Raw genomic sequence first — 24,265 nt, forward strand, 5'->3', positions numbered from 1 at the left:
CCTTTTAATAACCCCATTAGAATTTCCCATGTTTGGGATGCCTGGGTGGCTCAGTTGGTTAAGCAGCTACCTTCAGCTCAGGTCCCGATCCCAGGGTCCTAAGATCGAGTTCTGCATCAGCCTCCTTGCTAAACAGAGTGTGCTTCTCTTTCTATCTCTGCCAGCCACTCTGCCTACTTGTGCTCGCTCTCTCTCTCTCTGACAAATAAATCTTTTAAAAAGATTAAAAAGAGAGAATTATCTGCCATGTAATAAATGAAGAAACTGAGGTAGTAAGAGGTTAAGAACCATATCTAGTTATTTATTTAACAAGTGATAAAGTAGTAACTGGATCCACAATCCCTGAAAGGCCAATGTTACCCTATTTTCCTACATAGGCCCTTTCTGACTCAAGAGTCTGATGTCAAAAGTGTTTAAATTAGTTAGTCCACATGAAACAGCTGCCTTTAGTTCCTCTAGCTACCTCATGAACACTGCAACTATTTGATGTTGAATCAAAGGGTATATAACTCAGTGGTTCTCAGCAAGGAATGATTTGGCACTCATCTGCTTCCCTTCCTGGAGATATAGGACAATGCTTAAAGACATTTTTTGTTATCATAACTTTGGGGGAGGCACTACTAGGATCTAGTGGACAGAGGCTAGGGATGCTGCTAAACAACCCTTGGTATACAGGGCAGCCCCTACAACAAAGACTTACCCAGCCCAAAATGTCAATAGTGCAGAACTGAGAAACCCTAGACCTAAATTGATTGATGTTACCTAGACACAGCCATGGAAATCAGCTGTTCACTGACTGGGCAAAATTAAAATGTCCATGTAAATTTCTTCTTTCTTTATTTCCATCAAGGACCCTCATGAATTCCCTGGTTACTGGGATCTCAAAGTGGGCCATCTGAACCCCAAAGACTTGTTAAAATCTCAACTACAAACTCATTATCAGTGGTAGTGAATGCTAATGATGCCTGGCCCAGAAGTCAAGTTTCCATGAATGTTGGAGAATTATCCTTTGTCAAAAACGAATACCATCCACCTCCTACCACCTCCACAAACCTCAGCCAGTGACTAACATGGGGACCCTTGGTTTAAAAGTCACCCAGCTATGTGGTGCACTCTCTGCTGCAGAGCTTCCCTGTTGAATCAAAGAACATATTTTTGTCTTAGCTTTACTCCCTGCCCTTTTCTACTTTCCTCACCTCCCTTTCTCCTGAGAGTACTCTGCCAATCAACTTTAGCAAAATCCTCACCTCAGGTTCCGCTTCTGCTAAGGAAAACCTAAATAGACTCCCTACTGAGCATAGAGCCCAACATGGGGCCTGACCCCAGGACCCTGAGATCATGATCTGAGCCAAAATCAAGAGTCAGATACTCAACAGACTGAGCCACCCAGGTGCCCCCTAAGATAGCATTTTTAAAAAGGGGCAAGTGAAAGCATGCATCAGCAATGGTAACCCCTGATCAAAGATGGCAACAGAGTAGGAGGGCCCTAGGCTCACCTCATCCCACAAACACAACTAGATAACTATGAATTCATCCTAAATATCCCAGAAATTAGCCTGAATACTGACAGAACAAAGTCCACAACTAAAGGGAGAGAAGTAGCCACATGAAGAAAGTAGGTGTGGAGATGTGGTTTAAGACAATGAATTTCGGAACACTGAAGAAAATAAAAATAAAAATAAAATAAAATAAAAATAAAATTTAAAAAAATAAAAATAAAACAATGTAAAAATAAAAGAGAGAGAGAGAGAGAAACAGATCATAGGTGCTGCAGAGGGGAGGGAGCTGTGATTGCAGAGAAAGGAAGGAGAAAGAGGAGCACACAAGGGAACACACAAGGAGAATATTTCCCCAAAACCACTGGTTTGGAAAAAGAGAGGGACTGAATTTTGTGAGATTTTGCAACCAATAGGGCTTAAAATCTGGAGTTTTAAAGGTCAGTGGTCATGGCTGGGATAGAGCTCAAAGGGCCTGTCTTGTTCCTGGAGAGAAGGCAGGCAAATAAATTGGGGGCAGACAGTATGGAAATAGTGATCTGAAAAATGCCTGGGACACACAGTGGGGAGATAATTTGTTAATCTAGAGGCAGCATTGGAGGAGACATCTCTCCAGGAACAAAGGAACTGGCTGGTGCCATTTCTGTCTCCAACCCCTGAGCATAAACAGAGTCACCTGAGGGAAGCAGCTCAGCCCAGATACTGGCTGCCTAACTTGCTTACATCAACACCCCCCCAACACACACACACACACACACACACACACACACACAACATATCCCTCCCCACCCACCCCTATGCTGCTGTGGAACAGTCCTTCTCAGTCAAGCTTGCATCAGTTCCAGCATGGTGGACCCCCTTCCCCAGAAGACCATCACAAAACCCTGCTTACACCATGTCTCCTGCCCAGAGAGTTCTGCAGGGCCTCCATTCTGGTGGAGTCTGTGTCAGGCCTCATTTCACAAGCAGACAAGAGCACACCTAGTTAAAACTCACCACATTCAGGCCAGGAACCAAACACTGCCTGCAGCTGGCAAGGAGAGTCTCTGCAGGTGATTGGCATAGAGGATAGAAGGATAGAACAGTCAAAACACAACAGCAGAGCACACATAGCACACACCAGAGGCACTCCCTAAGGCGCCAGTTTCTGGGTACTCCATGATCTCTTCTTCATAAGGCCATTACTTTTAGGAGTAGGAAACACAATTGGTTTTTCTAACACAGAGAAGAAGGCACAGACTTAGACAAAATGTCAAGATGGAGGAATTTATCTCAAAAGAAACAACAAGAGGGTCACCTGGGTGGCTCACTTGTTTAAGTGTCTGCCTTGGGCTCAGTTCGTGATCCCAGGGTCCTGAGATCAAGCCCCACATTGGGCTCCCTCTCCCTCTGCTTGCCTCTATGTCCCTTTCTGTCAAATAAATAAAGTTTTTTTAAAAAGAGGAAAGAACGAACAAGATAAGGCTACAAGCAGAGATCTAAGTGAAACAAGTATAAGTAACATGACTGATGGAGAATTTAAAGTAACAGTCATAAGAATACTCACTGGGCCTGAGAAAAGAAGACATGAGTGAAACACAACAGAGATAAAAGAGTTAAAAAAGAGTTCCTCTAGAGATGAAGAATACAATAAGCAAGATTGGAAACACATTTGATGCAATGAACAGCAGGATGGAAGAAGTGAAGGAACTGATTAGTGAATGACCTAGAAGACAAAATAATGGAGAACAATGAAGTTGAACAAGAGAAAAAAAAGAATTAAGTAACAATAGGATAGACCTAAGGAAATCAGTGACTCCATCAAACGTAACAACATTCATGTTACAGGAATCCCAGAAGAAGAAGAAAGAGTAAAGGGGGCAGAAAATTTATTTCAAAAAATAATGGCAGAAAATTTCCCTAACCTGGGGAGGAAAGAGATAGCCAGATCCAGAGGTAGAGAACACCTAACAAAATCAACAAAAGTAAGCCAAAACCAAGACATACTATAATTAAATTTGAAAAACATAGTGATAAAGAAAAAAATCTTAAAAGCAGCAAGACCAAAGTAGTCCTTAACTTAAAAGGAAAAATCTGTAAGTTTAACTGGAGATTTCCCACCACAAATTTGGCAATCCAGAAGAGAGTGGCATGATATGTTCCAAGTGCGAGTAGGAAAAATCTGCAGCCAAGGATACTCTATGCAGCAAAGCTATCATTCAGAATAGCAGGAGAGAGAGAGTTTTCCAGACAAACAAAACCTAAAGAAGTTTGTGAGCACTAAACCAGCTTTACCAGAAATGTTAAATGGAATTCTTTGAGTGCAAAGGAGAGACCAAAAGTGTCAAAGACAAGAAAGGATCAGAAAAAAATGTCCAGAAACAACCACAAAACAAGTAATAAAATGACAATCAATACATGCCTATCAATAATTATTTTGAATGTAAATGGACTAAATGCTCCCATCAAAAGATACCAGGTGTCAAAATGGATTGGGGAAAAAAAAAATCAAGACTCATGTATATGTTGCCTATAAAAAAACTCATTTTAGACCTAGAAGCAACTGCAGCTTGAAAGTGAGGGTGTGGAGAAACATTTATCACACAAGTGGATGTCAAAATAAAGTCAGAGTGATATACTTACACTTATCAGACAAAATAGACTTTCTTGTCCTTGTTTTTATCCTGCTTTGGTATTAGGGTAGTACTAGCTTCATGGAATGATTTTGAATGTGTTCCCTCTATTCCATTGTGCTTAAGATTTGGTAAAAACTGTCATAAATTATTTTTTTAAATGTTTGGTAGAATTTACCAATGAGGGGCGCCTGGGTGGCTCAGTGGGTTAAGCCGCTGCCTTCGGCTCAGGTCATGATCTCAGAGTCCTGGGATCGAGTCCCGCATCGGGTTCTCTGCTCAGCGGAGAGCCTGCTTCCCTCTCTCTCTCTCTCTGCCTGCCTCTCCATCTACTTGTGATTTCTCTCTGTCAAATAAATAAATAAAATCTTTAAAAAAAAAAAAAAAAAAAAAAGAATTTACCAATGAAATCATGTGGTCTTAGGCTTTCCAGTCCTGGGAGATTTTTGGTTCCCAATTCAACTTTCATTCTTGTTATTGGTCTAAAAAGATTTCTTATTTCTTAGATTCAAGATTCATGATTCAATCATGGTAACTTGTGCATTTTTAAGAATCATCCTTTCTGGGGTGCCTGGGTGGCTCAGCGGGTTAAAGCCTCTGCCTTTGGTTCAGGCCATGATCCCAGGGTCATGGGATCGAGCCCCACATTGGGCTCTCTGCTCAGCAGGGAGCCTGCTTCTTCCTCTCTCTTTTTGCCTGCCTCTCTGCCTACTTGTGATCTGTCTGTCAAATAAATAAATAAATAAAATCTTAAAAAAAAAAAAAAAGAATCATCCTTTCTTTTATAAGTCATCTGCTTTGTTAGTATATAATTTTTTATAGTAATCGGTTATGACACTATGTATTTTCTATAGTTATCTGTTGTATTGTTTCCTCTTCCATTTATCATTTTGGTTTTTGAGACTTCTCTTTTCTCCTCAGTTAATGTAGTTAAAGCACTGCCATTTTTTTTTTTTGGAGGGGCACTGGCTATTACTTTCAATGCTATGTTATTGCTTATTCTGGTCTCTATTTTATTTCTGATTTTTCTCTGTTACTTCTCCTCTACTAAATTTCAGCTAAGTTTCTTCTTTTTCTACTTCTTTGTGGTGTTATGTTTATTTGAGCTTTTTTTTTAATACAAGCATAAATTTTACTCTAACATCTGCTTTTGCTGTATCCCATAGATTTTGGAATACTATATTTTCTTTTTCTTTTGTTTTGAAACATAGTTTGATTTGGCATTTGATTTCTTATCTGACCACTGGCTTGTGCAGTAGTATGTTATTTAATATTTACATATTAAATATTTAATATTTACAGTGTAGATTTTCCAGCCTTCTTTATTGTTGATCTTTTGTTTTGTAGAATTGTGGTTGAAAACCATACTTGGTATGATTTCAGTCTTCTTAAATTTGTAATATTTGTTATGCCTCTTTTTATGTGATTTAACCAGGGGATTCTTCTGCGTGTACTTGGAGAAAATCTGTACTCTATTTTTCTTGGATGGAATGTTTATATATATCTTTTAGAACCATGTGTTCTGAAGTATGCTTCAAGTAAAAAATATTATCATTGAAAAAATAATAAATTTAATTGAGGGTACTCATTTAAAACAAAGCATATCAGAGGGGAGGTGGGTGGGGGGATGGGTAAAATAGGTGAAGGGGATTAAGAACACCTTATTATGATGAGCACTGAGTAATGATGTATAGAATTGTTGAATCACTACATTGTATACTTGCAACTAATATAATACTGTATGTCAACTATAGTGGAATTTAAAAACTTAATGAAAAAGCCAATGGTAACCCCTGATAGACACTATTATGGTCTGAATAACATATATTGAAATTCTAATCCCCAATGTTATGATATTAAGAGATGGGAGTATTTGGAAGGTTATTCGGTCAGAAAGGTGGAGGCTTCATGAATGGGATTAGAGCCTTTATAAATAAGACACCAGAGCGCTAGATCACCCCTCCTGCCATGTGAAGACACAGTGAGAAGGCAATGGCTATGAACCAAGAAGTGGGTCCTCAGCGGAAGCCAAATCTGTGGATTGCTTGATCTTGGACTTGCCAATCTCCAGAGCTGTGAGAAATTTCTACTGTTTATAAACCATCCAGTGTGTGGTAGTTTGTTACAGCAGCCTGAAGGGACTAACATAGAACTATAAGGAATCTCTAGGGCTTTGATGTTCAGAGAAAATCTGTTTTCTCTGCTCTTACGATTGCCCTTAAATTTCTTTTCCCTTTTCCTCAACCTGAGATCCTTGGTAATACCTATACGTGACATATAAAGAAGTAGAGATTATTAAGTACAGTAAATCTCTCTTTTAAGGCCAGAAAGCACTAGAGGACAGGAATTTGCATAGTTCAATTTGTTCTGACACTCATCATCATAGTTTTAACTATGAGGGAAGGAAGGAGTCCCTGTTTCTCTTCTCCTCATATCTCAGAGCTCTGGATCCTGAGAGAGCATTTACAGCAACTAGCTGGATGTGGTTGTAGAACATAAACAGGGATTAAAAAGAGAAAATGTGGTATGGGCAGGAAGCCTCTGCAGGCAAGAACTTCTGGGTGAAATTAGTTTTAAATGGGGAAATCTTTGTGAAATTTTCCCTTGAAGAGGGTAAAGCAAGATTAGGATGGGCGAAAAATATTTAGGTTTAGGTGTTTGTTTTTTAAAGCTCTGGATTGATCTATAACTTCATTCCCTGATGAATCCAAAACTAAATCCTCTGGAAGGAGATAAATACCTGAACCTTGAGAATGCTAAACTTGTTGCCTAATGTATTGAGTTCTTCCAAGAGCATTACAGATAACCATTAAGCTCATTAATGTACATACATTAGCAACAAATGGTCAGTTGATGTTAGTATTCCTAATAGTTATATTTTAAGGGACTTATAAACTATAAGAAAAATTTTCTAAAGTTTGCCTGAAAAACTATTTTTAAAGTATTAATATACTTTATTCAGCTATTATAACTATAATGACATAATAATAAATATTTGTTAAATGCTTAAAATATGATAGGTATAGAGCTAAACACTTGATATGAATTATCTCCTTTAACTATCATAATAATTATGAAGTGTATCTCATTAGTTTCCTTATGTAGTTGACCTAACTTCCCCAGGAGCACACAGCTTTTAATGTTGGAAAATAAAAACAAGCACTGAGAATGTCTAGACCCAGACTTTTAATCACTCTATTGGCTACCTATGATTGTATAGCAGATCACATCATGAATTTACAGGCTTACAAGATACATTGGGGATGTCAGAGTTTCTGTAGGTCAAAACCCTGGCATGGCATAGCTGGCTTCTCTGCTCTGGAGTCTCACCAGGTTCCAATACAACTCATGGTTAGAGCTACAGATACATTAGAGGCTCAAGCGAGGAAAGATCTCCTTTCAAATTCCCCCAGTTGTTGGCAGAACTCATGGTTTTAGGACTGAGGTCCCTGTTCTCTTGCTGGCTGTCAACTGGGAGCAACTCTTGATTCCTAGAGGCCATCCCATCTTTCTTTGTACCTGGGCCCCTTCACAGACTGTCTTACAACCTGGTAGTTTACTTCGCTAAAGCCAACAAACAAGAGTCTTTCTAATGTCAGTTGACTGAGATGGGGTCATAAATACCATAACATAATCACAGAAGTGAATTTCTACTACATTTGCTATAGTCTATTGGTTAACAGCAAGTCACAAATCCTGCCTGCATTCAAGGGGAGGAAATTATAAAAAGGTGTGAAAACCAAGAGGCTTTAGGTTCTTCCACCACAACCACTAGGCAAGCAACAAAATGGAATCATGCTTGTGCCAACTTCTCAATTTTTGCCAAAAGCGCATATGTTATTTATTATTTTAATATTTTAATTTCCTATATTTCCTTAAATGTACTCACTTTTTAAATAATTATAAAAAAACTTTTACAACACAGTCATATAGGAAAATCAATATTATTTGTCATAAATAGAAGGTAAAACCAAAGCAAAGTAAAATGTAAAATAATATTTAAAAAAAACGAAAGATTTATAATGTACTATGTATTTGCCTATACGGTCTCATTTAATCATCACACAATTCATAGTAAGCAATATCATCCTCCTTATTAAATATATGGAAACTGAGATCCAGAAAAGCTTGGTTAGCCTCTCAGGATGATGCAGCTTGTAAATGGTTGTAACAAGATTCAAGTCCATGACTAATGGCAGCCAAAGTGCACAATCTAAACAGCACCCAACTTCATTATGAATCCCAACTTTCCTGGTTCCTTTTCCTAAGTCCACCTGTCCCCTCAGCCTTTCTCCTAATCTCCTCAACTCTGAGATCCATCTTCAAATACCAGAAATAAACACTATATATAAAAAATGAAGAGCAAGTATGCTCAGGTTTTAATCCTAGCTTTATTTCTTGTTGGCCTCATCCCCTGAGGCAAATTATTGCCTTGCCTCAATTGTCTCATCTATAAAATGGGGATGATAATAGTAGGTGCTTAATAAATATAAGAGTTAAAATTTTAATACTGCTTTTGTTATAATCTCAAAGGAAAATATCCAAGGTGCCTAACCTTAAGTGTTGTGTATGTGATTATTGCAGTTAGGTTTTTAATCCCTTCTAGAAATAAGTGAAAACTGGAAAAAAAGAATTGACAGAATGCATTATTTTGCATTTTTTGTTGTGTTTTTGAAGCTTACTATAATTAATGACATTTAGGGGCAATGCTGTTGAATAGGACTGAGTGGATAGGATCTTGAACCCAAAGCTAAGAGTTGGTCTTAGCAAGGAACATGGTCAAGATACCCTTATCATGAGAGGGAAGATTGCATTTCTGGGCACAGATGCAAGCAAGTAGGTCCCTGCAATGGACAGAACTTGTGCTCATTCTTTTCTTATTGCTCCAAGGGCACTGCACTGTAAATTCTTCCTTCACTCTCCTACAATGTTAATTTTGGAAAGTAAGTGATTTTTATTAGCATGAAAACATGCAGTTATTTCTCCCATCTTAAATAGAAAGAACTCTTTCTTGACTCTTCAGAACTCTTTCTGAAAACTCCAATTTTCACCCCATTTCTCTCTTCTGAAAGAGCTATTTATAACTTCTCTCTCCAAGTTTTCTCCTCCCATTCTCTCTTGAATATACCTTGGTCATGCTTTTGCTTCCACCACCCCACAGAAACTTCCCTTGCCCAGCTCACCAAATTCTTCCATGTTGCTAAATTCAATTGCTGACTTTGGTCCTGATCTTACCAGCCCTCTCAGCAGCATATGACACAATTGCTCCCCCCTGAAACACTCTCCTCCAGGCTCCACACCCTCTGAGTCCCCTTCTGGCTTTCTGCTGACTCTTCTATCCTCCAAATTTACAACACAGGTGTGTCCCACAGTTCAATCTCTCTTCCATTTGTAGTCATTCCTTCAGTGAGCTCATTCCAGTGTGTATCTCCCAGCCAGAGCTCTCCGTATTCCAGGCTCTTCTGTCCTAGTCAACATCTCTACCACTGGAACACATCAAGCTTAATCTGTCTACAACAGGATCCACTCTTCTCTGCATCTCTATAAATGACAGTTCCTTTCTTCCAATTCCTTAAATAGCATGTAACAGATAAACAGCCTTGTGGCCCTTCTCTCTCACATCGCTCACCCAACATACCTGAAATTCCCATAAGATCTACTTTCTACTCTTCCCAACATCTCTGTTGTGTGCTTGACCAAGCCACCATCCGTCCTTCCAGGATCCATGCAACAAATCTCCTAACTGATCTCCCTCCTTCTGCCCTTGCCATGACTCCCTTGTCCATAGCCTAAAATCACCAGGCAACCAGAGTGACCCTAATAAAATGGAAAACAAATCTTGTCATGCCTCTGTTCAAAACTGTTCAGGGATGCTCTTGTCACTCAAAACAGCTAAATTTTCTCAGTGACCACTAAGACCTGATGTTATATGTCTTCCATTGTCTCTCTGGAGTAATTTCTTACTATTCTGCACCTTGTTCAGTGCAGTCATATTGGCCTCCTTACTATTCCATGTACATGCCAGGAAAACTTCTGCCTTAGTGCCTTTGAACTTACTATTCTCTTTTTATGAAAGAGAGGCTTACCCTTAGCAACTTCTACAAAACTACAAATCCCATCCAACACTTTCTGCTTTACTTTTTCCCACATGATGTTTATTGATATTTTATATATATTTACTTTTTAATTTTGTGCTTAAGTTCCAACAGAAAAAGGCTTTTTGTCTGTTTTATTTACTGCTAAGTTCCTCGTACTTGAAGCAGTGCCTGGCAAAGAGAAAGTGTATGTGTTTATTGAATGAATTAAGTATCATCAAAATGGTATGATTTATCTAATTATAGTTATTTTGTAATGACCAATGATAGAGGTTTTCCCCCAAGTTCTGCATCAGTCTAAAGAGAAAGAGCACTTCATTAATATAACTACTACTCACACATTCCAAGAAATTAAAAAAATCATACACAATTTGATAATTTATATGAAGGAAAAGATAAACTTATTGATTATAATCATTTCAAAATAGGTACTAATGGCCAATGATGGACATAAAATTTTTAAATGAAAAAAATGTGAAATGGAAAATGTGAGTAAGTCTTGCCATTTGCGACAACATGGATGGAACTAGAGTGTATCATGCTTAGCGAAATAAGTCAAGCAGAGAAAGACAACTATCATATGATCTCCCTGATATGAGGAAGTGGTGATGCAACATGGGGGCTTAAGTGGGTAGGAGAAGAATAAAGGAAACAAGATGGGATTGGGAGGGAGACAAACCATAAGTGACTTTTAATCTCACAAAACAATCTGAGGGTTGCTGGGGGGAGGGGGTTTGGGAGAAGGGGGTGGGATTATGGACATTGGGGAGGGTATGTGCTTTGGTGAGTGCTGTGAAGTGTGTAAACCTGGTGATTCACAGACCTGTACCCCTGGGGATAGAGTATTATGCCTCCATCAGAAAGGATGAATACCCAACTTTTGTAGCAACATGGACGGGACTGGAAGAGATTATGCTGAGTGAAATAAGTCAAGCAGAGAGAGTCAATTATCATATGGTTTCACTTATTTGTGGAGCATAACAAATAGCATGGAGGACATGGGGACTTAGAGTGGAGAAGGGAGTTGGGGGAAATTGGAAGGGGAGGTGAACCATGAGAGACTATGGACTCTGAAAAACAATCTGAGGGTTTTGAAGGGACGGGGGGTGGGAGGTTGGGGTACCAGGTGGTGGGTATTATAGAGGGCACGGATTGCATGGAGCACGGGGTGTGGTGCAAAAATAATGAATACTGTTATGCTGGAAATAAATAAATTAAAAAAAAGAAAAAAAATAATAAAAAATAAAATTTATATATCATTAAAAAAAATTTTTGAATGACAGGAAATAAAACTTCTGTAAAAAAAAAAAAAAAAAAAGAAAATGTGAGTAAGTAAATATGAGTTTACCTTTAAAGGGGGGATTAACTTAAATACACACCAAAAAAGCAGATGATTTGGACTTAATGATACTTTATTTGGGAATTTTGCTATGGACTGCTTTCTCTGGTCAAATATGGAAGATGAGTTACAGAATATTAAAGACCCAGGGTGCCAAAAGTAAGCACTGAGCTGCTGACTAATCAGACAGTGGCAAAGTTTTTTAGGGGAGATTAAATTTGACTATGTCTTCACTTTTATCATGAATTAAAGATTCTCCTAGTTCTTTCTTGAAATTCAGTGTTAAAAGAGATAACGATTATCTTAGTGTCGAAATGTTTAACTACAGAGCCTGTCTTTATCCATTTGAAGGCAAAACCCTCTAAGTCTATGAGACATGTTTTCTGTAATTGTTGGGCATCATGACACACAGCTAATGAAGAAAAACCACTAATCATAAAATGTATGTAGTGTTAATCATTTCAGATGTAAATGGATTCATAGTAGGCTTTCCAGGTTTTCTTTTTTCTTTTCCACCTTGAGCTAAGTTCTTTGTTTTCTGGGTGAAAAAGTGAAGTAACTTCCAGAAGCTGAAATAGCTATGAGTATTATTGTCTGTTGGCTGTAGCTCTTTATAAAACACTTGATTTAAGTAAGAGATCTTTTTTTTTTTAAGATTTTATTTATTTATTTGACAGAGAGAGAGAGTGATCACAAATAGGCAGAGAGGCAGGCAGAGAGAGGGGGAAGCAGGCTCACCGCCGAGCAGAGAGCCCAACGCGGGACTCGATCCCAGGACCCTGAGACCATGACCTGAGCTGAAGGCAGAGGCTTAACCCACTGAGCCACCCAGGCGCCCCAAGTAAGAGTGCTTTTGAAGGCTTCTAAATCTAATAACACTAAGTAGATGCAAGTTTATTGTTCAACTAAGGGATATTTTATTTAATTATTTGTGACAGGGAAAAATTAATTTATCTATAATTTCCTGCTCCCTCTCAGGCAGAGAAGAACCTGTGAAGACACTTCTTGCTGAGCCTGCTGTGGCCATGCGAACACAAAGCAGAATTAGCCGCTTTAATTTCAGAGCTGAATTAGAGCCAGTTGTGCCATGTATCTAAAAGACTGGAGCCGGGCAGTGGGAAAGGTTGTTTAGAACAAAGGTTCCAGAAAAAGGAAAAACCTAGCTGTTGGTAGTGGATAGAGGATTGTGGGGGAAAAGGAGATATAGGAAAGTTGCCATCTGGAGAAGTAGTTTTGGAGGGAAAAGGAAGAAGAAATGCTTAGATAAGTTTTTATGAAGTTTTCCATATAGTGACATGACCATTTTTCTAATTGCTATTTTTCTCTAGTATACAGTAAACAAATACTTAGCTATTAAAATTTTTAAAAATTACAACCAAGTAAAATGATCTTGTATGCAACCAAAATCATAGAGCAATCATCCAGCACACCATGGTCAGCACACTGGGTAACAAAAGGCAGAACAATTCTCTGCTACCTGCGTTAATTCCAGTAGATGAATACTGTAGCACAGAAGATATTTTAGGAGACACAGAAAATGTTTAATCTCTGTAGTATTGGGTATTATTCAGAAAAGTATTGAGCTTTTTGAGTTTTAACTAATAAGTCATAAAATGGCATTAAATTGATCTAGGCAGAAGAAACCCTAGGAATGGAGTACATAGCTATGAAGCTTAAAATAGAAATCTCTCAGTAACTGAACAAAGCTGCCTAGTTTTAATGAGAATTAAGACTGTCTGACAGAGTCAGAATGGATCAGAAGGACTTTCATTATTTAGGATCAGGTGGCAATTCACATTTCTTTATATAAAAATTCCAAATAAAGAAAAAGAGTAAAAGATGAAGGAATGTACCCCAAAGATACAGATGTCATGAAAAGAAGGGCCATCTGTACCCCAATGTTTATAGTAGCAATGGCCATGGTCACCAAACTGTGGAAAGAACCAAGATGCCCTTCAACGGACGAATGGATAAGGAAAATGTGGTCCATATACACTATGGAGTACTATGCCTCTATCAGAAAGGATGAATACCCAACTTTTGAAGCAACATGGACGGGACTGGAAGAGATTATGCTGAGTGAAATAAGTCAAGCAGAGAGAGTCAATTATCATATGGTTTCACTTATTTGTGGAGCATAACAAATAGCATGGAGGACATGGGGAGTTAGAGAGGAGAAGGGAGTTGGGGGAAATTGGAGGGAGAGGTGAATCATGAGAGACTATGGACTCTGAAAAACAATCTGAGGGTTTTGAAGTGGCGGAGGTGGTGGGAGGTTGGGGTACCAGGTGGGGGTATTATAGAGGGCACGGATTGCATGGAGCACTGGGTGTGGTGAAAAAAATAATGAATACTGTTATGCTGAAAATAAATAAAAAATAAATAAATAAAAGAAAAAACAAACAAACAAAAAAAGATGAAGGAATGATTTCCAAGGATAAAAATAAAGGGGTGCCTGGGTGGCTCAGTCAGTTAAGTGTCTGTTTTGGGCTCAGGTCATGATCCCTCCCTCTGCCTGCTCCTCTGCCGGCTTGTGCTCTCTTTCTGTCAAATAAATAAATAAAATATTATAAAAAATAAAAATATTAATGCACTACCATGTTAAGAATAGAGTATACAGTTGTCTCAATAAGCACTTAAAGAACAAGATTTATCAAAGATATGTTCTATGAGTAGAACAAAGATTTCCTGAAGCCCCAAAAAAGTAGAAACAACATATTTAACCCTGTGTGTTGCTCCAAGGAAGCCTCCAACTGAGATAGTCTTTGGAGAAACCCAGATTCACTTTCCTGAGGAGAACCTCTTAGGGCCACTGTCATCTTGCCATTTTTAAAAAAATAATTATTTATTTGAGAGAGAAGGCAAAAAAGAAAGAATGAGAGAAGGCGTGCTCTCAGGATGAGGGGCAGAGGGAGAGATAGATAAAGGGAGAGAAACAGACTCTGCAGCAAGTGAGGAGCCAGACATGGGGCTCAATCTCAGGACCCTGAGATCACAACTTGAGCTCAAAGCAAGAGTCAGATGCTCAACCAATGGAGCCACCCTGGCAACCTTGCCATTTTTCTAGTTCTCTTTTTGGAGATGTTCCAGAAAAATACTACTCTGTTTCATAAATGCTTAAGAGTTAAGGTCAAACAGATCTGGAAAAATCCCACATACCTAAAGTTCCCTAACACAGCACGCAACCCATGTGTACCATATAAAGAAAAATGTAGATGTCTGATTTCAAAATGTATCCCCTCAGCCTTGAGGAGCAGAATCAGAAGCAAACATTTTTAACTGCCAATATGTTCTTCTCATTGACTATGAAAATTCCAGAAGCTTTGCAACATGTTTAAGGAAAATCTAAGAAGAATTATGTAATCTAGCTAACAGGGCCAAGTTCTATAAATGTGCAGTATTTTGGGGTACACAATAATCTCATTGTGGGTCAGAGGTGTGGCTGGACCTCTGGTCTTTTCCTTAGTAATTTTTCTCTTAAAAATACCAATACAGAGAAGGAAAGAGGAGTGTTTTACCAAAGCACTGGTAAGGTTAAATCTTGAGTTATGGAACTTGGTAGACACCTGAATGTCTCTTAAAATGGAATCATTTTCTAAAGTCCAGCTGTTTTTGACCAATTCAGCGAGACAGTCTCTCCTGGTACGTGATGCCCAAGCTCATTATGTTTCCTGAAATGTCAAAAGAGGCTCCAGAGTAGGATGATTGTGCTTTATCCAAAGTTTTCTTAAATCCATGTAATAGAACCCTCCCTTCCCAAAGACAGAGGAAATGGGCATAGGAACTCAAGTAAATCATAACACTTTGAAATAATTCATTTAATCGAAATAGAGTATTTTGATTTTCATAGAATCTTTTGACATTAAAATGCTCTCAAAGTCAAACTGTGCTTCAAAAAATTAATTATTGGAACATCCCCGAACACTGTAGACTGGTGAACTCCAACCAAATGAAATGTTCAATTAACATAACAAACATAACATAAATTGCCTCTCAGTATGAATAGATACATTTGTGTTTCTTCTCATCCAAGATGAGATTCTCATCCAAGAAAGATTACCTCTTTCTCCATTTGTAATCCTTCTGCTCTAATATTTCTTTCAAATACTTCTCTCTTTTCGGTCTGTGGGTTGGATTTTCTGTACACAAGAATATAGTCAATTCGACACTTTCCATCTCTGAAGTAAAGTCCATTCGATTTGTGTTTTTCTGGCACTGTCTGCACACAGAGAGGAAGAAATCAATTTATACATTCATAAAAATGGGCCTGAAGTAATATTACAGAATTATAAGTAAATGAATTTTTCACTGTGTTTTACCAAGATCACATCTTTATAATGAAAAATGTAAACAGCAGGAAAGAGAAAATAAAAATTGGAAAAAGAACTGAGTGAAGTAGACAAAACTTAAGACACCTAACAATAATACCAAATGTTGGCAAGGATGTGGAACAACTGAAAATGATCATATTCTAAAAGTGAGAGTGAAAACTGATATACTTACTCTGGAAAACACACTGGCATTATCTTGTAAAATTGAACATTTACATAACATACAACCCATAACAAGAAAAATCCTTATTAAAGCAACTAGGAGGGGCACATGGGTGGCTCAGTGGAATCCTTATTAAAGCAACTAGGAGGGGCACATGGGTGGCTCAGTGGGTTAAAGCCTTTGGCTTTGGCTCAATTCATGATCCCAAGAGTCCTGGGATTGAGCCCCGCAGGGGCCGGGCTCTCTGCTCAGCGGGAAGCCTGCTTCCTCCTCCCTCTCTGCCTGCCTCTCTGCCTACTTGTGATCTCTGCCTGTCAAATAAATAAATAAAATCTTTAAAAAAAAAAAAAGCAACTAGGAGACATGTATATGATTATCTATAGCAACATTGTTCATAAGAATAGAAAATAAAAAATGTGAATCAACTCAAATGTCTATGGACAGGCAAAGAGGTAAAAAAAATTATAGGACAGTCATATGGTAGAATATTATGCAACAATAAAAATGAAGACATTGGGAGATGGAGAGGAGAAGTGAGTGGCGGGGGAGAATCGTAGCGTGTGACAAACCATGAGAGACTGTGGACTCTGAGAAACAAACTGAGGGTTTTGGAGGGGAGGGTGTAGGGGGTGGGGTGAGCCTGGTGGGCGGTATTATGGAGGGCACGTATTGCATGGAGCACTGGGGGTGATGCATAAATAATGAATTTTGGAACACTGAAAAAAATTTAAAAAGAACGAATGACCTACAGTTACATCTAATAGCAAGCATATATCTTAAAACAATATTGACAGAAAAAAAAACCAAATCACAGAAGACTTCATGCTACATAATTTTTAATAAAGCACAAAATAAAATGAATCTAGAAAGAAGCTGTTAAGGCTATATATGTGCATGGTAAAGCTGTTTTTAGGGCAAGAGAATAAAAAAAACAGTGATTCAGGAATATGGTAGAGGGATGAGATTAAAGTTGCTTTGGTGGTCTTAGTATATTCTAGTTCAACATTCCTCAGAAATTTGTTCACAATTTAAAAAAAAAAGCTTACTCTGTGATACCTGTGTGCATATATAAACATACCAAGTATCTGAGACAAAAGTTCACAAGATAACTTATCCTTTCTATTTGCATACATGCTAATATTAATTTTCCATTCCACTAAAAATAATTGGGAGTTAGTAACCCAAAACTAGGTTGCCATCATAATTTGAAAAATACTTAGTTCATCCGTTGGATGGTAATTCAATTGTTATTTTCAAAACTTACATGTAAGTTACAAATGTTATTTAGTAGTCATCACACATAAAAATTAAAGAACAAAACAGTAGGTGTAATTTTCTTCCAGGCTCCCTAGGCTTGTTATAATCACGTGCAACACTGAAAGAGACATCAAGTACAGGCCAGTTAGGCTTTAGCCCAGTTTCTCAGGCTGATAGATTTCGAAAACATGTCTATGAACCTAGAAAGTGGAAATGGGAGGATGGGGGTTGGCTGCCTTTTCTTTAGGCCCAGTTTACATCAGTTTTTAAGTAGTGGTATATGGGAGGCAAACATGCCAGGCCTCCAAGGTCATTGCTAGAATGTACATTCTTGCACAAGTGCAATGTCTGCTGTCTCATCCAAAAGGGAAAGTGTCAGCTAGGAGGAATGGAAATGTCATATCCCATGTCTTGGTGCAGACATTCTCAATGGATGACCAGTCCTCACTGATTATTATTATTATTATTTTTTTACTTTTGCTTTAAGAGGTACTCAGAGGTCTATCCAAACAAACACTTTCTTCACAATTATTTACCAGAAAAGGGAACTACTCTGTAGACTTAGCACAACAGTATCTGTCTGCAAAAATAAGGTTTCAGCCACAGTATCAGGAGGAGGGTTACCAAAGCCTTAACTCTCTTGAGGCTGTTTCCTTTTCTGTAAGTTAAGGAGATAAGACTAGGTGCTCTTCGAGGTCCCTTTTGAGAATCCTCCTTTATGTCACATCATGGCACTCAAGGTAACTAGGTGAAGAGATGGAAAGGAATGAGGTTTTTTGTTTTTGTTTTAATACATGAATAGTAGCATATGGTGTTGGTAGAAAGAAGTCCGGGAAGCTTGGTAGAAGTAAACAATTTTTCCTGTTCAAAGGTGTTATCCTGTCAATGGTTAACTGCCTCTCAAATAATAACAGTAGGAATATGCATAAATGACTGATTTTGGTTCCTATTACCTATACCTAATGCATATACAAAGAAGGTATTAAACTCCACTGAGACAAGATCTAAGCAATAGTGAATGCCCCTAACAAAAAACTTTTCTTCCAAAATGACGTATGAACAGATGGATCTACTTACAATTGCAATGTTTCCAGATTACAGAGGCAAACAGAAACTGGGGGGTGGCTTTGGACAACATAATCTACTGAGAGCTGGTCCATTTTTTATCACTGTTCTATGTGCTGAGAGATTTATACAAGGAAGTCCATGCTTGTAAGGCTTTCTTTCTAATAGTGACACTCAGAATGTAGATTATCACAAAATGACAGGTGATTTTAAGTGTCTCCCTTTATATAGATGAAATGTCTCTAGGTATAAGAAGGGAAATCTATCACTTAGTGAAAGTCTGTTTTAAGCATAGGTAGATTCAGGATCCCTAAAATCTGCTAGACCTATGGAGGAAATCAAAAGACTATAAAACTTGTCCCTTGTTTTCTGGAAACCCACAGTTCAACGAGATGATGACTTCACACAATCCACTGGAATATGCTTCACAGGCTTCTACCTGGATGAAATATTGTATTTTTAAGAATTCATACACTTACCTCTCCCCCTGCTTCCAATCTACTGGCATCATCTGAAGTACTGGTCAGGTTTCCAGGGTGAAGCAGAGAATCGTCATCTTTGCAAGGACTGTTGACAGCTTCTAATTCATCAAAAAGAATATTGACATCCTTGGCCACTAAAACCAAAATAAATTCATTAGAAGTGGGGTTAAGAACTTGGGATCTTAAAATCAATACCAAAATAGAAGACACTCCCTTTGGCTTCATATTTTTTCATGGTTTCAATAACACCTTGAATGATAGGTATATTATTTTGTATGAGAAAATAAGGTCAGATGTAAAACATGTTGATCAAACAGTGTCTTGTTAAGGCAAGGAAAATGTGAAGCAAAGTGAAGTACCTCCATAGTATAAATATAACTTGCCTTCCATGACAAGAGGAGGTGTTATGTTTGTTTAGTTTTCCTTCACCTACTTGTTTAGCATCAAGTACTTTCACTTATTACTTCTAAGAACTCATTCTCTGTGTGGGACCTAACCTCTTTTACTTTATCTCATTTTATTTTTCATGAAAGTGCCTTACAGCTTGCTAAGTGAACCCATATTATGTGCCAACTGTCAAGGTTCAGTAAGATCTGTAATTTTATTCCTTTGTTCCTTCCCAAGGTCTAATAAAGAAAACTTTATACAGTAATAAAGCATGTAGTTAGGTTTTCTGCATTTTCTCTTTCTCTAATCATGAATTGAAATCATGAAGGTACCCATTCAAGGGCTTTCCCAAGAGATTGTTGATGCCAATACATAAAGAACTATATATCAGACTTCCAAATAAAGACTTTACCATTCAAATACATAATACATTGAAGTGGACCAGATATGAAAGTTCAGCACTAGTGGCTGAAGACATACAGTGCCAGGTACAGGACCCTTCCTTAGCATCTCGAATGGCAGACCAACATTGAAGTTCACCTTTTCCTTTGATGCTTTAGAAATTGCTAAGGATTTTTAACCCACCACAAGCCTCTGTGCAGAATAATCTGTAGGCAATACGGTACTATTTATCTATCACATACAAGAGTATTTATCCTTTCATTCAAAAAAATTTTAGAGAGGTGCACATTATCTTGTGCACAGAGTTGAGTGATAGCCATACCCTGATAAACAAGAGTGACATGTTTTCCTGCCCTTGTGGTAACTGGTAAACAAAACAAATAATCAAAGAATTATAAATTGCATCAAGTGCTATAAAGAAAAGAACATCGTTTGGATACAGTGGGAATAGAGATCATCTACTTAGTTGGTGTGACCAGGTTCTAAAGCAATTCATTTAACATCTAAATTTTTCCTCTGTAAAATAAAATCGGCATGGCAAATAAATTAACACTTACTGCTTACTGTGGCAGGCTGAATCATGCTCCCCAAAGGTGATCTAGATCCTGGAACACATGAATATGTCACCTTCTATGGTAAAATGAACTCTAGATGTGCTTAATTCAAGGATCTTAAAATGGGAAATTAGCTTGGATTACATGAGTGGGCCCAGTGTAATTAAAAGTGAGGTAAGAGGGTCAGAATCAGAGAGACAGATTGGAAAATGCTATGATGTCAGCTTTGGAAATGGAGGATAGAGCCATGAGTCAAGGAATGCAGGTGCCCTAGAAAGTAGAGAAAGGCAAGAAAGCAGATTCTCCCCTATACCTGAGAAGGAACACAGTCTTGCTGGCATCTTGATGATTTCTAACCTTCAGAACAGTGAAAAATAAATTTGTGTTAAGTCACTAAGTTTGTGACAATTTGTGGCAGCAGCAAGAGTAAGCCAATACACTTGTTACAGGTTTTTAGACTCTGCAGATCCAAAGAAAAAAAATCATGGTCTTTTCCTACAACTGGGATTTAGGAGCACCTCTGATGGGCCAGGAACTCAAGGAAAGGTACAGTTTTGAAGGAGCACAGTCTGTCCAGTGTTGTGGGAGATGTCAAGAGGAAAGACAACTTCTCTGACAGGCCTGCATAAGGAAAGCCCCTCTCCTCCACTTACTCTCCATCCTCTCTCACTGCTCATTTCTTCACAGCACTTATCACAAACTGCAATTATATTGTTTATTCATTTGTTTACTGTGTGATGGATATTTACTCTGTTAGGATAGAAGTTCCATAAGGGACCTTGTCTGTCTTGACTGGTGTACAGAGGTCCTGGCATAGCCCTCAACACATATTTAATGACAGAACAATGATCTCAAGGTGGACACATCTCATGATGTCTGAGAGCCCCCCTTTCTCCAATATCCTATGGTTCTAGGACATTGTATATATATTTTTCCTAACACAATTCTTATTCATGAGCCAGGAGCTCCACAGTTTCAAGTAGAGGCTGATTAAATTTTAAGTGCATAGTGATTAAATTTCAAGTAGATATTGATTAGATTTGAACAACAGCATAAAAATATTTCAGCAAAGTAGATCTGCTTACGATTCTAAATTCCACCCCTCAGCTGTGTGAACGTGTGCTCCCATTTCCTCACTCGTGAGGCAGGTATGGGAAACTTCTCTCTCAGGGTAGCTGAAAAGAGGATTCATTGAGATCATATAAATGTTAGTCTGACCCACAGCAGAGCGGCAAGGAATGCTGGCTTACCAATTTTAGACTCTGGGACCTTACCTCAGCACTTGGATCTCAGCAGCACAAGACAGGTCAGGCATTTACAAGTTGGAATGGTTGTTATGAAGGGTAGACTGGGGTAAGGTGTGAAATAAAGAAGCTAAAGAGGACAATGAGATTCATGTCCAAGTGACTGGCTCTCCTTGGGGACAAACTCTTGCATTCATCCGTCCATGAGAATTGCCCCTTTGCTTTTGCTAATGTAGAAAACTACAAGATCTTCTGCTGGTATCACCTTCTGGTGTTGGTACAACCAGTTCTTTAAAGCCCTCTATATTCTGGGGCTCTCAATTGGGACTCTGTTGTCACCCTGAAGATATATGGCATTGTCTAGAGACATTTTTTATCATTTTGGCTAAGAAGAGGGGGTAGTGCTAACATCCAGCAGGTGAAAGCCAGGGGTACTGCTAACCATGCTCCAATGTCAGAAAAGCCCCCTACAAGAGATATCTAGTCCAAAATATCAATAGTGTCGACACTGAAAAATTATGCTCTATTAAAGATGCAACTCTTTGATTCTAGAGGGACCAGCTCGCTTGGAAAAAGGAAGAGAAGTCTGTTTTCCCTACTTCTGCCCATCATTGCTGAAGAAGTTGTGATGCGGCTAAAGCTACCTGAGAGCTCAAGGGAAATCAGTATGTCATACAACCTGAATTTTAGAGAATTTTTAGAGAATTAAGTGATTTAAGACCTCATTATCACCTGTCAGCCTCTCAAGAGTCTTAACAGGGATTAAAAATGCTGATCTGTCAAAATTCTCAGCTGAACACATGGTCAGTAAGAAGACTGTAGAACAAGTAGACAGCTATACAGACAGAAGAAACACCTGTCCTTTATCAATACTCCACCATTCTTACTGACAGATCAGCTATACAAGCTAAGTTTTAGAAACAAAGTACAATATCCTTTGAAGCAAACTTACATCATTTCTTTAAGGAGAAAAACAACCTCCAACTTCCAGAGTTAATCAATTTTTAAAAATCTGTTTATTAAGCAAGTTACTTTAGTTATTCAGCAAGTACTTAGCTACCTATCTTGGCCGGGCACTGTGCTGGGTTAGGTCAAGTACTAGACACGACAACCATCGCCCCTGTCTTCACAGAGCTCACCATCCAGCCAAGGTGACAATGGGGCCTTTTTATCCATGGCAAGGATGTCACAAAGATACTCTACATTCAAACAGTGTTACTTTTAATGGATTCCCCTCACCTTTCATGCAGCAGACCTGCTCTGCATAAACTCAGGAAAGGATGTGTGAACAGAACTGGGAAGGCGAGTCACAATAGATAGATACCACACATGTGGAAAGCAAGAGAGAAGCTCAAATGATTGTCCTTCACAAAAAGCAGGTACTCAGCCTAAGAAGAACAGGGAACAAAGTAGCAAAGACTCACATATAATAGCTACACAAGAGTCAAGAACCTCAGATTGCCTGGGAGGCAATTTGGGGAGACCAAAAACCTGCTAGAGTCTGAGTAAATCATCAAACTCAGAATAGGTAAGAGATTTCTGTAGGCTGACTTGCTTTGTTATCCCAGAATAGAGACGGAGCAGAGAAGTCAGAGGGTCAGAAGACAGGGCAATTCTGACATTCTTTAGGGGAAGGCAAGTTTACCTCGACAGCACTGAATCTACTGACTAAATATTTGTGATTATTTAAATTATTCAGGGAAAATCACTTGGATTATTAGCCATTATTCAACTCTAGGGGGAAAAGGCCACAAATGTATTTCAAGGGCTCAAATAAGTAAGCAAATAAATTAATTATCTTCTGCCATTTGTTCACTGAGCCAACATTTATGTTAGGTGCTAGAGGCCCGAACATGAACAAGACATGAGTGAATAAAATCGAAGCAGGACTATAAAGGCAGGGAAAACAAACACTAAGGGTGTCTTGTATCTTTTAGAGAGTAAGAAATAAATACCAAAAAATCAAAGCACTCGACTCACTGCTCTTTTAACTCTCCTATTCCTCAAATGCAGCAGAAAAATCCCACGGTAGCATTAACAGCACAGGAGTACTTTAATCTCAGTATTTTCTGATACAGAGAAAATCCAGTGAAATTATAGGTCACTGAAGACAACATAAGACTGTGTAGTGTAATGCAGGTTATTTATATTTGTCCTCCAGAGTGCCAGCTCATTTTACTATTTTTGTCCCGAGTTCCAAATTATTACATCTGATATTCAGAACCTTGAAAATATTGCATATTGACCTTAAACACAGACAAAAAAGAAAACACACACAAAAAAGGAAACCTTCAGGAATGATTTAAAATGCAAACAAAACAAAACAAACAAAACAAAACAAAAAACTTGTTTACATCTTAATTTGAACATTTAGCTGTCTGTTTTGTAATAAGTTCTCTTTACATCTAGCCCGAGGGACTCTTCCAGGTGAAAGCCCAAGGCAGTTCTCTAAAACTGATTAGCAAATAGGAGGCACTGGTGCCCATTTTTAAGTAAATAAAAACTAGTTGTAAGAATCTATCAATTTGGTTTTTTTTTTTAACTATGCATTCACAACGCTAAACTAAAGATCAAATTTTATAGAAACCATATATTGAGGGTCCCAGCTCATTTTGATTTAGAACTATGATAAATCTTGGTGCCCAAAAGATTTTTCTAGTCAATATTTTTTTAATTTAATTTTTTTTCAGTGTTCCAAAATTCATTGTTTATGCACCACAGCCAGTGCTCCACGCAATATGTGCCCTCCATAATACCCACCAGCAGGCTCATCCCACCCACACCCACCTCCTGTCCAAAACCCTGTTTGTTTTTCAAAGTCCACAGTCTCTCATGGTT

At 38.3% G+C, this 24,265-nt stretch overlaps 1 protein-coding gene across 8 annotated transcripts in view; it reads right to left on the reverse strand.

Annotated features, from left to right (window-relative positions):
• ANO4 (anoctamin 4) overlaps positions 1 to 24,265 on the reverse strand; it is a 445,901-nt gene that overhangs the window by 186,475 nt on the left and 235,161 nt on the right. For 7 of the 8 annotated variants that reach the window (XM_032346621.1, XM_032346625.1, XM_032346622.1 and 4 more), the window contains 2 exons: positions 18,838 to 18,974; positions 15,603 to 15,761 (listed from right to left, as the gene is read on the reverse strand). In XM_032346621.1, the coding sequence (XP_032202512.1) occupies positions 15,603 to 15,761; positions 18,838 to 18,974 (296 nt within the window). Of the gene's footprint in view, positions 1 to 15,602; positions 15,762 to 18,837; positions 18,975 to 20,186; positions 20,227 to 24,265 lie in introns of those variants that run through there. The other variant, XM_032346627.1, reaches the window with a different exon arrangement.

This window comes from Mustela erminea, chromosome 6 (assembly GCF_009829155.1).
Source record: "Mustela erminea isolate mMusErm1 chromosome 6, mMusErm1.Pri, whole genome shotgun sequence".
Classification (NCBI taxonomy): Eukaryota; Metazoa; Chordata; class Mammalia; order Carnivora; family Mustelidae; genus Mustela; species Mustela erminea.